At 44.4% G+C, this 14,937-nt stretch overlaps 1 protein-coding gene across 5 annotated transcripts in view; it reads right to left on the bottom strand.

Moving 5' to 3' along the window:
- The window catches only part of ADGRB1 (adhesion G protein-coupled receptor B1), a 680,829-nt gene that overhangs the window by 424,575 nt on the left and 241,317 nt on the right, over window positions 1–14,937 (bottom strand). For all 5 annotated transcript variants that reach the window (XM_063921150.1, XM_063921151.1, XM_063921152.1 and 2 more), the window contains exon 2: window positions 6,565–7,472. In XM_063921150.1, the coding sequence (XP_063777220.1) occupies window positions 6,565–7,306 (742 nt within the window). In that variant the 5' untranslated portion in view covers window positions 7,307–7,472. The remainder of the gene's footprint in view (window positions 1–6,564; window positions 7,473–14,937) is intronic.

The following is a 14,937-nucleotide window of genomic DNA, read 5'->3' as shown; positions in this document are numbered from 1 at the left end:
TAGCTGAGTCCCTCAGCCCCCCCTATTCTGTACACACTGCCATCCGATCCACTGTGTGTCTCATAGATGCTATATAGTTCTGCCATCTGTAACAAAGAGCATTGCAAATAATGAAATCACTGTATGTATTGTGGCAACAGGAGCAGCGTGCTGCAGAGGAACCAGGGGAGTTTAGCTGACAAACCCAGGGAAGTCACGTACTTGGAAGATAGAAAATGACCCGCTTAATTCACTTCAGTGCATTTCTCCTTTGCAGCCTGGTGCAGCTGAAAGCATGTGACTGATTAACCAGAGCATCCGTGAGGAACTCTCTTAAGAAAATAAACTGTAGCGCACAAGTCCATGTTCACCGTGTGCTTCCACTACACAGCTTCGTTGTCACAGTTTGAATATGGCAATATGGTTAATTCCCTACACAATCTACAGTAGATTTACTCATTAAATATCGGGGACAGTAATCTATCATCGGCCTTCGCTGCTTGAAGACATTAAAAATCGTATTCCCCGTTAATTAGCACCCGATACAGACTCATGTCCTGTAGCCTATCTCCCCAACCTGCAGCAATGATGGGGCCAGGACGGACATGCCACCATAACGAATGTAGCCCCCCCCCCATGAACGCAATTCTTGACAGATTTAAATCGCTGCTCTTTTTTTTTTTTTTAAAGAACCACAACTGTTCTTTGATACAGCATAAGAGGGGAGGGGGGGTCCACACAACACATCCTGCACCCATACAATATACAATCATGTCATTGGCCGGCAGAAATCACCAGGACAATGACATGGCGGCCATTACGAGGCACAAGGCGCAGGCGCCATGTTCCCGGAGACCTGCCAGAGAGGAGGTGGCCTGCATGGCGTCTGCTCACAGACCCCCTCCTCTCTTATACCTCCGCTGCCAGCAATACACCCCTCCTAACAGTGAGTGCCAGGATCGTGGCGGGGACTGCAGTCACATTGCAGAAGGGCGTGTCCTCAACACCGTGGAGGGTGAGCCTGGTGCTGAAAATCAGCCCTCTATTCCCTTCCGGAGCCCTTCAAATCACCCTGTCACTCAGGGGCATAGTCAAAACAAAGAAACATTAAATAAAGAACGAGGCTTAGTGAAGACGGCGACTTTGCGCAAATAAATCGCGCTATTTCCAAACACGTTCAATAAATTTGCCTACTCTTTTACTATTGTTTTCAAAACACTACTGAATCCGAAAAAGCTACAGTATAAAGGTCTGCACAGCTAAGAAGCTAACGATTATAACACACCATACAATAAATGATATTCAAGTAACATTAGCCATGTAGGGGGAGATTTATCAAATCTTGGAGAGAGATAAAGTGGAGAGAGGTAAATTGGAGAGAGATAAAGTACCAACCAATCAGCTCTTAATTCTCATGTTACAGGTTGTGCTAGATAAATGACAGGTAGGAGCTGCTTAGTTTCTATGAGCAACTTCTAAAGTTTATCTCTCTCCAAGATTTGATAAATCTCACTTATATAGTCTTTAACACAAACAATTATTTTAGAGTGTTTTACATGAACCTTATAACGGTTATTGGACCAGTCCATGCACTGATATCTCTGCGATTTTCTTTCCAAACCTTGACTTGTATGATATAATTCACAACCATCCTATGATCATCGCACATTTCCACCAGCCTACAGGGACCACTATGTGCCGCTACACTGCTACGTATGGTTGGGTTTGATCTGGCAGGCTACAGGATTGAGATGGTTCAGACGTGGGTAATAGTGGTCACTAACCCCATCGCTGTCATCTGATACCGTACCAGCGAAACGCGTAGACCAATACACGTTTGCCTTTATAACAATGGCCGTAGAGGTCGCCCCCTTCAGCAGAGTCTGCAGTTTCTTTCTGATCCCTCTATACAGCCCTGGGTATGAAAGTATCTCCAGCAAGACTATCTGCAGTAAGAGTCTGAGAACTAGGCTGCAGTTCCACTATCTGTTGGCCAGGTTGCCCGATTGGCTACTTTACAGGCAAACTGGGCTTTTTAATCTGGCGCAATAGCTTAGTCCATGAACTGCTCTTTATATAAGACTTGGCCATATATTAATGGAAGATTTCTATTTCCTGTAGGCTCAGATTATTACCCTACTGTATATTCCACTATGAATGAATGGTTCAGTTGATCACTGACCCCTCTCCTCAGCAGCTCTCAGGAGGCCAGATGTACTAAGTCTTGAAAAGTGATAAAGTACCAATCAATCAGCTCCTAACTGTCATTTTTCAAACACAGCCTGTACCATGGCACTTAGGAGCTGATTGGCTGGCACTTTGTTTTTGTGCATGTTTTGAAATAGATTTGGAATTGGAAAGTTTTAAACTTTATAATGTATTTTATTTTTATTTGAGAACAGTTAATGATATAGTGGCAGCATATTCCATTGTGCTTTACAATTATCCATAAATGATCCCACATTCCCTGTCTGCACCTGGGCGGTGCTGCTGCCATAGATTATCTCAGCTTCTCCGTCGTAGTGAGTGACAGCAATCGCCGTAGAAACACGCCATGAGGGAGAAAGCCAGGTATAGTGCAATACGGGCAGAGGTGAACTGTATCTTGCTGTGAGGGGTGCCCCCCATAGGGGTAGGGGGTTGGCAAATAATGCTAACTAATAAGGCACCTCTGAGGATTTTATTTTGACATTATAGTAATCAGCCAAATAGGGGTAAAGGGCGGTAAGGACTGGAATTGTTGGTCTTCCATCCCCTGCACTACTCCAGGCCCTTCCACCCCCTTACTCTCTGAAAAACACGTGACAAGAAAGCAAAGTACTGGGGAAGGTGGCGCCGTGTAGTGAAGGCCGTACCTGGAAAGACAACAGTAACAATGCGACTATAACGTAGCTGGCTCTGTATCCGTTCGCACGGAAAGTCTTTCAGCGGATGGTCTAAATAAAAATATTTCTCTATCATTCCATGAGATAAATCATATGAAAAAAGTTCTTTTGGGGTGTAAAGAAAAAGGGGGGGGGGGGGAGGGGGAGGGGGTTAGTGTGTTAATTAAAGTCTTAGGTCCTGAAACTGAATTGGGAGTAAAGTAAGAAAGAGCAAATAGCTCTGCACCTAGACAAAGCATGCTGCACTGCAAGGGGGGTGTTATGTTTGCATGCAGGGTAAATACTGGCTGCTTGTGCATGTAGCCCGCAAATGCTGGACAGCTTTATTGTTTCACTGCAATTTAGATCTGAGTTAGAACGCGCCCCTCCCAAATCTAATCTCTCTGCCCAAATTACATCTGCCCCACCTGCAGTGCCGACTGGTGTTACCAAGGTGCGCAGTTACCCGTTCTTTTGTTTGCTGTTCTCCCAGCCCCATTAATCTGTATAGGTCAGAGTCTATAAATAAGAGCTCTTGCCAGTTTTGTGGTGTCTACAGGGTACCCATCACCCCATTACTGGTGGCAGCCTGTTCCCAGTGGTCTGTATCTTTGCAGCCATTGGCTGTTTGCTGGATGAAGACCCAGGGTGGGGTTCTGCTGGGAATTTGGAATTGTGTTATTATTAGCATGAGGATAGTTCATTCAACAAAGGCTGCTACTGTATATCCCTCCAGTGCCCCTTCTCCTAAGCTGCTGTGCTGTGCCCCCTCCTACTACCCCTTCATAGATAAAGACCCCCGCCTGGAGAGGACAGTTAGGGAGGATTCGTGGTCTTATCCTGCAACATGCAAACTACTGTATTTCCCCATAGAACCCATTCTACTCATACATGAAGTCAGACACATCAGATTCATTTGCCAATGAGGATAATTAAACTCCCTGTAAAGTTAATATGAATTTAAAGTGATAAGAAACCAGACCCCCAGCTGCATCCAAAGATAAATGTTGAGGGCCTAGATGTCAACGGGGCGTCATCTTAGGGCAGAATATAAGCAAATCGCGTGACACTCGCTTTACATCATGTGATCCTGTCCTTCCTCCAAAGTCTGTTGCCCATGATCAAGTCTTGATGACCAAGTAAAGATACTTAGAATGTATCAAGCACTACTGGAGGTAATGAGAATGGGAGCAGGGTGCGTATTTGGATGTCAGTCTAGTAGAGTTTTATTGGGGCTCACAGCCCTCCACGTACAGCCCTGGGAAGCTTCCTCCCAGAGCCGGCCTTAGGCATAGGCAAACTAGGCAAATGCCTAGGGCATTTGGTATGCTTAGGGGCGCCAGCTGCTTCTGCTGATTAAAATGATATGCGGCATGCCTATATTCTGTGTGTGACTGCGGCTGTATCTGCATACGAAATGGAAATCACTGTAATGTAGCATTTCGTATGCAGATACAGCTGCAGTCGCACACAGAATATAGACATGCTGCACATCATTTTAATCAGCAGAAGCTGCTTGTGCATCCTAGCCCCAAAGTAATGCAAATAAAATGCATTTTCATAAACAAAAGGCGCCCGACGTTAGCAGAGCTGCCAGCTGACTTATGCCAGACATCTCCTGCAGAACTAGCGGCGGTGCTAGGGGGCACCAGCCAAAATCTTGCCTAGGGCATCATATTAGTTAGGGCCGGCTCTGCTTCCTCCATCATCAGTAATAAGTTATAAATCGCTACTGGGGGGAAAGGGTCCATTCCATTCTTCCAGGAGAACATGCCCTCCTCCTACTCTGCGCCTAGATGCTGGGCCTACTGCGGCAGCCTGTCGGGAGGACTCACACCTACAGTAACACAAACTACCAAGAATGATTGTATCAGTGACACATAGAAAACACAACACAATGACATCTGTATTATTATTCCATCTCCCAACAAGGCAGAAACCATTCAGACTCTGGCAGCAAATAAAGTAGCATTTTTGAAAAATCTTCCACATATTTTGCTGTCCCAAAAGAACACAACTTCCAACAGCTGCACCAATTTACCCCATTGATGGGGCATTTCTGTGAGTGATGTCATCCTGCCCCAACATCATTTAGACACTGTATATAGGTCATCATATATGACATCACTGAGTGTACATGCAACACGAGGATGACATCAGTAATAAAGGAAATTCTATGGGGGGGCTTAACGATGCTAGATTACATTTGGTTCAATAGCTTGAACCTATACACACAATGGAGGCAGACAGCATATGGCTGCCTCAGTGACATCATAAAATCCGAGTGACCTCACAGGAGTATCAGTTGAGCACTAAAAATGGCTGCCTCCACTGAAGGTAGCCAATCAGATGCAAGTGTTACTAAAATAGCACATCAAGGAATTACAACAAAGCGGATAAATCTCATGATGCTACAACAAGAATACAATATTACAATATATTTTTTCATTTGCAAATCCTATGGGTTAGTACAATAGGCGTCTGATTCCGTGGCGCCTATAATTTCCTGGCTAGGCCGCCCTTTAACGCCTGAGCCAACCAGATATTCAGCTTATAAAGTCCTTTTCTTGCTTCTCTCAGGAAGGATGATGGTAAATCCCAGGCCGGGAATATGACAGATAACATGTGATTTAACACTTAAGAAAATAAGTCAGAAAGTTTGTTCAACTGTTCTACAGATTGGTCTTATCCTGCAATCAGAAAGTGCTGCCTGGACTTCAATCACTTGATGACATTAATAAATCTCAAGTTCTAGAGGAGTTTCAGAGCTCTCCATACATTTCTACAGTAAGGGGAGAGGGGAGGGGGTGGGGGTAGAGAAAGCCAATAATTGCATGACTTGCAGCCTTTCTTTCCATGCTTGCAGCCTTTCTTTCCATGATAAATATGGTGCCTATTTATTCCCACCGGGGGACTGTGATTAATTGTTCACTTGCCCTGAATATGTATATCCATCTCTGCTGGCACAGTCACCTACACACATGTGGCTGCTTCAGGATCCTGCGACCGCACAGGGCACCAGGCACCACTAGCGGGAGCAGGGGGCAGAGGGCAGGTGGCAATTACCAATGTCTCATCACTTCTTGCAGCAGCTGAATGCAAAGGGTTAAACAGCCTATGGGGAAACATGCATGTGCTTAATATATATACACCACACCAGTCACTTCATTATTCTATTCTTAGTTCAGCGGTTACTCCACATGAACCACAGATCTCAGCTGTGCACCCCTGGAAATCCTTTAACTCTGAAGCCTTTTTACCACCTACACTGCAGCAACAGTGAATCTGCATTAATACAGCATTGCTCTGTCGCCTAATTGTGTGAAATATTAATAGCACAGATAATATACACAGTCATTATTAGCAGTCATGGTACAACACACAATTGCAGAACTGCTCTGGAGTGTGAGCTTTGCAGGCAAGGGCTACACAGTGCAGGGATTTACAAAGGAGGGGCTTTAATTTCTCACTGGTGATTTAGGAAACTGGAACCCTCCTATGAGAGGTAGATCCATGCCAGCTGGCTGCACAGTCCCAGGAGTGACAGACAGCCCCACTACCGGACCTGTCTCAGCCTTCCCAGCTGGGCAATGAGGAGGGCACAGGGGGGCATTTGCCATGCATTACAGAGGGAGATGCATAAGACACATGGTGACCTGAGACCTGGGGCAGATAGATCTACAGCCTCCTGGAAGAAAAGTTTCATGCTTTGCTGACTTACCCTGAAGTTCTCCTCCACTGTTGTCCCTTGAGCTGCCCATGCAGTTCTCCAGGTATATCCCATCCTTGTAGCAATCCTCCTTCCTGGTGAAGCCTGTAATCTCACTGGGGTGGGCCTGGGACCCCCCTTCCTGGCACGGGCAGGGGGTCTGCATGATGCCACAGGGGTGAAAGCTGCTGCTGTTGGTCAGGCAAGTCTTGGACCACTCACAGAGCATCTGGCAGGCAGCTTTCCGGGGGTTCCTGTTCCCCACCACCAGGTACTCCAGGGAGAACTCAGTCTGCTGGGGAGTGGGGGTCTTTGCTGGGGAGTGGGGGTCTCCCCTGCTGGCAGAGGTCTGCTTCATCTGCAGGAACTGCTTGTTGGACTGGAGGAAGGCATGAGCCACAGAGTGGTCGCAGAGCTTCAGCACATCATCAAAGCTCTCCATGCCCAGGTAGGTGCGTGTGGAGGCCAGGAAGGAGTCAAACTGAGAGGTCCTGATCTGCTGCTGGTCGCATATGCCCGGGGGCTTGGAGACCTTGACATACAGGGTGTACCTCCTGGGGTCCGGGTTCTGGATGATCCAGGCGCACAGGGAAGAGTTCAGAGGGAAGAGGGACAGAGAGGAGAAATTCCCATAGAACTCCCCCTGCACTTGGGTGGTGCAGGAATGGGGTCCCAGGTCCAGGCTGGCTGCAGTCCACACAGAGAGGAGGGGGAGCATGAACAGCAGGCTGTGGGGGGGCTCAGTGCTCATCATCCTAGGTCTCTGGTCCTCTGGAAGTGCAGGGAATTGTCAGGCTGGGGCCAGGGCTCGGACATAACAGGTGCAGCAGGAGAGGAGACACTTTATGAGGCTGGTGCAGAAGTCAGCCCGGGATCAGCAGCGTTGTCTCCTGCGCCCCCTTGTGGCCGCAGAGGGGAACCTGGGGAAAAAAGAGAGAAATGTTGTAACTGTTGTGGTTCCAGACAACCTGCAGCTTGTTACATTGTTATACTATAAATATAGTAGAGACCTGGGGAGAGTGCAGCTTGTTACATTGTTACACTATAAATATAGTATAGGCCTGGGGAGAGTGCAGCTTGTTACATTGTTACACTATAAATATAGTAGAGGCCTGGGGAGAGTGCAGCTTGTTACATTGTTATACTATAAATATAGTATAGGCCTGAGGAGAGTGCAGCGTGTTACATTGTTATACTATAAATATAGTTTAGGCCTGAGGAGAGTGCAGCGTGTTACATTGTTACAGTATAGTTATAGTAGAGACCTGGGGAGAGTGCAGCGTGTTACATTGTTACAGTATAGTTATAGTAGAGGCCTGGGGAGAGTGCAGCGTGTTACATTGTTACAGTATAGTTATAGTAGAGACCTGGGGTGAGTGCAGCGTGTTACATTGTTACAGTATAGTTATAGTAGAGACCTGGGGAGAGTGCAGCATGTTACAGTGTTACAGTATAGTTATAGTAGAGGCCTGGGGAGAGTGCAGCATGTTACAGTGTTACAGTATAGTTATAGTAGAGGCCTGGGGAGAGTGCAGCATGTTACATTGTTATACTATAAATATAGTAGAGACCTGGGGAGAGTGCAGCATGTTACATTGTTATACTATAAATATAGTATAGGCCTGAGGAGAGTGCAGCGTGTTACATTGTTATACTATAAATATAGTAGAGACCTGGGGAGAGTGCAGCTTGTTACATTGTTACAGTATAGTTATAGTAGAGACCTGGGGAGAGTGCAGCGTGTTACATTGTTACAGTATAGTTATAGTAGAGGCCTGGGGAGAGTGCAGCATGTTACATTGTTACAGTATAGTTATAGTAGAGGCCTGGGGAGAGTGCAGCATGTTACATTGTTACAGTATAGTTACAGTAGAGACCTGGGGAGAGTGCAGCGTGTTACATTGTTACAGTATAGTTATAGTAGAGACCTGGGGAGAGTGCAGCGTGTTACATTGTTACAGTATAGTTATAGTAGAGGCCTGGGGAGAGTGCAGCATGTTACATTGTTACAGTATAGTTACAGTAGAGACCTGGGGAGAGTGCAGCGTGTTACATTGTTACAGTATAGTTATAGTAGAGGCCTGGGGAGAGTGCAGCATGTTACATTGTTATACTATAAATATAGTAGAGACCTGGGGAGAGTGCAGCATGTTACATTGTTATACTATAAATATAGTATAGGCCTGAGGAGAGTGCAGCGTGTTACATTGTTATACTATAAATATAGTAGAGACCTGGGGAGAGTGCAGCTTGTTACATTGTTACAGTATAGTTATAGTAGATACCTGGGGAGAGTGCAGCTTGTTACATTGTTACAGTATAGTTATAGTAGAGACCTGGGGAGAGTGCAGCGTGTTACATTGTTACAGTATAGTTATAGTAGAGGCCTGGGGAGAGTGCAGCATGTTACATTGTTATACTATAAATATAGTAGAGACCTGGGGAGAGTGCAGCATGTTACATTGTTATACTATAAATATAGTATAGGCCTGAGGAGAGTGCAGCGTGTTACATTGTTATACTATAAATATAGTAGAGACCTGGGGAGAGTGCAGCTTGTTACATTGTTACAGTATAGTTATAGTAGAGACCTGGGGAGAGTGCAGCGTGTTACATTGTTACAGTATAGTTATAGTAGAGGCCTGGGGAGAGTGCAGCATGTTACATTGTTACAGTATAGTTATAGTAGAGACCTGAGGAGAGTGCAGCGTGTTACATTGTTACAGTATAGTTATAGTAGAGACCTGGGGAGAGTGCAGCGTGTTACATTGTTACAGTATAGTTATAGTAGAGGCCTGGGGAGAGTGCAGTGTGTTACATTGTTACAGTATAGTTATAGTAGAGGCCTGGGGAGAGTGCAGCATGTTACATTGTTACAGTATAGTTATAGTATAGGCCTGAGGAGAGTGCAGCATGTTACATTGTTACAGTATAGTTATAGTAGAGACCTGGGGAGAGTGCAGCATGTTACATTGTTACAGTATAGTTATAGTAGAGACCTGGGGAGAGTGCAGCATGTTACATTGTTACAGTATAGTTATAGTAGAGACCTGGGGAGAGTGCAGCATGTTACATTGTTACAGTATAGTTATAGTATAGGCCTGAGGAGAGTGCAGCATGTTACATTGTTACAGTATAGTTATAGTAGAGACCTGGGGAGAGTGCAGCATGTTACATTGTTACAGTATAGTTATAGTAGAGACCTGAGGAGAGTGCAGCATGTTACATTGTTATACTATAAATATAGTATAGGCCTGAGGAGAGTGCAGCGTGTTACATTGTTATACTATAAATATAGTAGAGACCTGGGGAGAGTGCAGCTTGTTACATTGTTACAGTATAGTTATAGTAGATACCTGGGGAGAGTGCAGCTTGTTACATTGTTACAGTATAGTTATAGTAGAGACCTGGGGAGAGTGCAGCGTGTTACATTGTTACAGTATAGTTATAGTAGAGGCCTGGGGAGAGTGCAGCATGTTACATTGTTATACTATAAATATAGTAGAGACCTGGGGAGAGTGCAGCATGTTACATTGTTATACTATAAATATAGTATAGGCCTGAGGAGAGTGCAGCGTGTTACATTGTTATACTATAAATATAGTAGAGACCTGGGGAGAGTGCAGCTTGTTACATTGTTACAGTATAGTTATAGTAGAGACCTGGGGAGAGTGCAGCGTGTTACATTGTTACAGTATAGTTATAGTAGAGGCCTGGGGAGAGTGCAGCATGTTACATTGTTACAGTATAGTTATAGTAGAGACCTGAGGAGAGTGCAGCGTGTTACATTGTTACAGTATAGTTATAGTAGAGACCTGGGGAGAGTGCAGCGTGTTACATTGTTACAGTATAGTTATAGTAGAGGCCTGGGGAGAGTGCAGTGTGTTACATTGTTACAGTATAGTTATAGTAGAGGCCTGGGGAGAGTGCAGCATGTTACATTGTTACAGTATAGTTATAGTATAGGCCTGAGGAGAGTGCAGCATGTTACATTGTTACAGTATAGTTATAGTAGAGACCTGGGGAGAGTGCAGCATGTTACATTGTTACAGTATAGTTATAGTAGAGACCTGGGGAGAGTGCAGCATGTTACATTGTTACAGTATAGTTATAGTAGAGACCTGGGGAGAGTGCAGCATGTTACATTGTTACAGTATAGTTATAGTATAGGCCTGAGGAGAGTGCAGCATGTTACATTGTTACAGTATAGTTATAGTAGAGACCTGGGGAGAGTGCAGCATGTTACATTGTTACAGTATAGTTATAGTAGAGACCTGAGGAGAGTGCAGCGTGTTACAGTGTTACAGTATAGTTATAGTAGAGACCTGAGGAGAGTGCAGCGTGTTACATTGTTACAGTATAGTTATAGTAGAGGCCTGGGGAGAGTGCAGCGTGTTACATTGTTACAGTATAGTTATAGTAGAGACCTGGGGAGAGTGCAGCATGTTACATTGTTACAGTATAGTTATAGTAGAGACCTGGGGAGAGTGCAGCATGTTACATTGTTACAGTATAGTTATAGTAGAGACCTGGGGAGAGTGCAGCATGTTACATTGTTACAGTATAGTTATAGTAGAGACCTGGGGAGAGTGCAGCGTGTTACATTGTTACAGTATAGTTATAGTAGAGACCTGAGGAGAGTGCAGCATGTTACATTGTTACAGTATAGTTATAGTAGAGGCCTGGGGAGAGTGCAGTGTGTTACATTGTTACAGTATAGTTATAGTAGAGGCCTGGGGAGAGTGCAGCATGTTACATTGTTACAGTATAGTTATAGTAGAGACCTGGGGACAGTGCAGCATGTTACATTGTTACAGTATAGTTATAGTAGAGACCTGGGGAGAGTGCAGCATGTTACATTGTTACAGTATAGTTATAGTAGAGGCCTGGGGAGAGTGCAGCATGTTACATTGTTACAGTATAGTTATAGTAGAGACCTGGGGAGAGTGCAGCGTGTTACATTGTTACAGTATAGTTATAGTAGAGACCTGAGGAGAGTGCAGCATGTTACAGTGTTACAGTATAGTTATAGTAGAGGCCTGGGGAGAGTGCAGCGTGTTACATTGTTACAGTATAGTTATAGTAGAGGCCTGGGGAGAGTGCAGCGTGTTACATTGTTACAGTATAGTTATAGTAGAGACCTGAGGAGAGTGCAGCATGTTACATTGTTACAGTATAGTTATAGTAGAGACCTGGGGAGAGTGCAGCGTGTTACATTGTTACAGTATAGTTATAGTATAGGCCTGGGGAGAGTGCAGCGTGTTACATTGTTACAGTATAGTTATAGTAGAGACCTGGGGAGAGTGCAGCGTGTTACATTGTTACAGTATAGTTATAGTAGAGACCTGGGGAGAGTGCAGCGTGTTACATTGTTACAGTATAGTTATAGTAGAGACCTGGGGAGAGTGCAGCGTGTTACATTGTTACAGTATAGTTATAGTAGAGACCTGGGGAGAGTGCAGCACGTTACAGTGTTACAGTATAGTTATAGTAGACACCTGGGGAGAGTGCAGCATGTTACATTGTTACAGTATAGTTATAGTAGAGACCTGGGGAGAGTGCAGCATGTTACATTGTTACAGTATAGTTATAGTAGAGACCTGGGGAGAGTGCAGTGTGTTACATTGTTACAGTATAGTTATAGTAGAGACCTGGGGAGAGTGCAGAGTGTTACATTGTTACAGTATAGTTATAGTAGAGGCCTGGGGAGAGTGCAGCATGTTACATTGTTACAGTATAGTTATAGTAGAGGCCTGGGGAGAGTGCAGCGTGTTACAGTGTTACAGTATAGTTATAGTAGAGACCTGGGGAGAGTGCAGCGTGTTACATTGTTACAGTATAGTTATAGTAGAGACCTGGGGAGAGTGCAGCATGTTACATTGTTACAGTATAGTTATAGTAGAGGCCTGGGGAGAGTGCAGCGTGTTACAGTGTTACAGTATAGTTATAGTAGAGACCTGGGGAGAGTGCAGCATGTTACAGTGTTACAGTATAGTTATAGTAGAGACCTGGGGAGAGTGCAGAGTGTTACATTGTTACAGTATAGTTATAGTAGAGGCCTGGGGAGAGTGCAGCATGTTACATTGTTACAGTATAGTTATAGTAGAGACCTGGGGAGAGTGCAGCATGTTACATTGTTACAGTATAGTTATAGTAGAGACCTGGGGAGAGTGCAGCATGTTACATTGTTACAGTATAGTTATAGTAGAGGCCTGGGGAGAGTGCAGCGTGTTACATTGTTACAGTATAGTTATAGTAGAGACCTGAGGAGAGTGCAGCATGTTACATTGTTACAGTATAGTTATAGTAGAGACCTGAGGAGAGTGCAGAGTGTTACATTGTTACAGTATAGTTATAGTAGAGGCCTGGGGAGAGTGCAGCATGTTATATTGTTACAGTATAGTTATAGTAGAGGCCTGGGGAGAGTGCAGCGTGTTACAGTGTTACAGTATAGTTATAGTAGAGGCCTGGGGAGAGTGCAGCGTGTTACAGTGTTACAGTATAGTTATAGTAGAGACCTGGGGAGAGTGCAGCATGTTACAATGTTACAGTATAGTTATAGTAGAGACCTGGGGAGAGTGCAGCGTGTTACATTGTTACAGTATAGTTATAGTAGAGACCTGGGGAGAGTGCAGCATGTTACAGTGTTACAGTATAGTTATAGTAGAGGCCTGGGGAGAGTGCAGCGTGTTACATTGTTACAGTATAGTTATAGTATAGGCCTGAGGAGAGTGCAGCATGTTACATTGTTACAGTATAGTTATAGTAGAGACCTGAGGAGAGTGCAGCATGTTACATTGTTACAGTATAGTTATAGTAGAGACCTGGGGAGAGTGCAGCATGTTACAGTGTTACAGTATAGTTATAGTAGAGACCTGGGGAGAGTGCAGCGTGTTACATTGTTACAGTATAGTTATAGTAGAGACCTGAGGAGAGTGCAGCATGTTACATTGTTACAGTATAGTTATAGTAGAGACCTGGGGAGAGTGCAGCGTGTTACATTGTTACAGTATAGTTATAGTAGAGACCTGAGGAGAGTGCAGCGTGTTACATTGTTATACTATAAATATAGTATAGGCCTGAGGAGAGTGCAGCGTGTTACATTGTTATACTATAAATATAGTATAGGCCTGAGGAGAGTGCAGCGTGTTACATTGTTATACTATAAATATAGTATAGGCCTGAGGAGAGTGCAGTGTGTTACATTGTTATACTATAAATATAGTATAGGCCTGAGGAGAGTGCAGCGTGTTACATTGTTATACTATAAATATAGTATAGGCCTGTGGAGAGTGCAGCGTGTTACATTGTTATACTATAAATATAGTATAGGCCTGAGGAGAGTGCAGCGTGTTACATTGTTACAGTATAGTTATAGTAGAGACCTGGGGAGAGTGCAGCATGTTACATTGTTACAGTATAGTTATAGTAGAGGCCTGAGGAGAGTGCAGCGTGTTACATTGTTACAGTATAGTTATAGTAGAGACCTGGGGTGAGTGCAGCGTGTTACATTGTTACAGTATAGTTATAGTAGAGACCTGGGGAGAGTGCAGCGTGTTACAGTGTTACAGTATAGTTATAGTAGAGACCTGGGGAGAGTGCAGCGTGTTACAGTGTTACAGTATAGTTATAGTAGAGACCTGGGGAGAGTGCAGCGTGTTACAGTGTTACAGTATAGTTATAGTAGAGACCTGGGGAGAGTGCAGCGTGTTACAGTGTTACAGTATAGTTATAGTAGAGGCCTGAGGAGAGTGCAGCGTGTTACATTGTTACAGTATAGTTATAGTAGAGGCCTGGGGAGAGTGCAGCGTGTTACAGTGTTACAGTATAGTTATAGTAGAGACCTGGGGAGAGTGCAGCGTGTTACAGTGTTACAGTATAGTTATAGTAGAGACCTGGGGAGAGTGCAGCGTGTTACAGTGTTACAGTATAGTTATAGTAGAGACCTGGGGAGAGTGCAGCATGTTACAGTGTTACAGTATAGTTATAGTAGAGGCCTGGGGAGAGTGCAGCATGTTACATTGTTACAGTATAGTTATAGTAGAGGCCTGGGGAGAGTGCAGCGTGTTACAGTGTTACAGTATAGTTATAGTAGAGACCTGGGGAGAGTGCAGCGTGTTACATTGTTACAGTATAGTTATAGTAGAGACATGGGGAGAGTGCAGCGTGTTACATTGTTACAGTATAGTTATAGTAGAGGCCTGGGGAGAGTGCAGCGTGTTACAGTGTTACAGTATAGTTATAGTAGAGACCTGGGGAGAGTGCAGCGTGTTACAGTGTTACAGTATAGTTATAGTAGAGACCTGGGGAGAGTGCAGCGTGTTACAGTGTTACAGTATAGTTATAGTAGAGGCCTGAGGAGAGTGCAGCATGTTACATTGTTAC

This window comes from Pseudophryne corroboree, chromosome 5, assembly GCF_028390025.1.
Source record: "Pseudophryne corroboree isolate aPseCor3 chromosome 5, aPseCor3.hap2, whole genome shotgun sequence".
Lineage (NCBI taxonomy): Eukaryota > Metazoa > Chordata > Amphibia > Anura > Myobatrachidae > Pseudophryne > Pseudophryne corroboree.
Note: the sequence above shows the minus strand (reverse complement) of the source record. Positions and strands in the feature narration are given on the sequence as shown.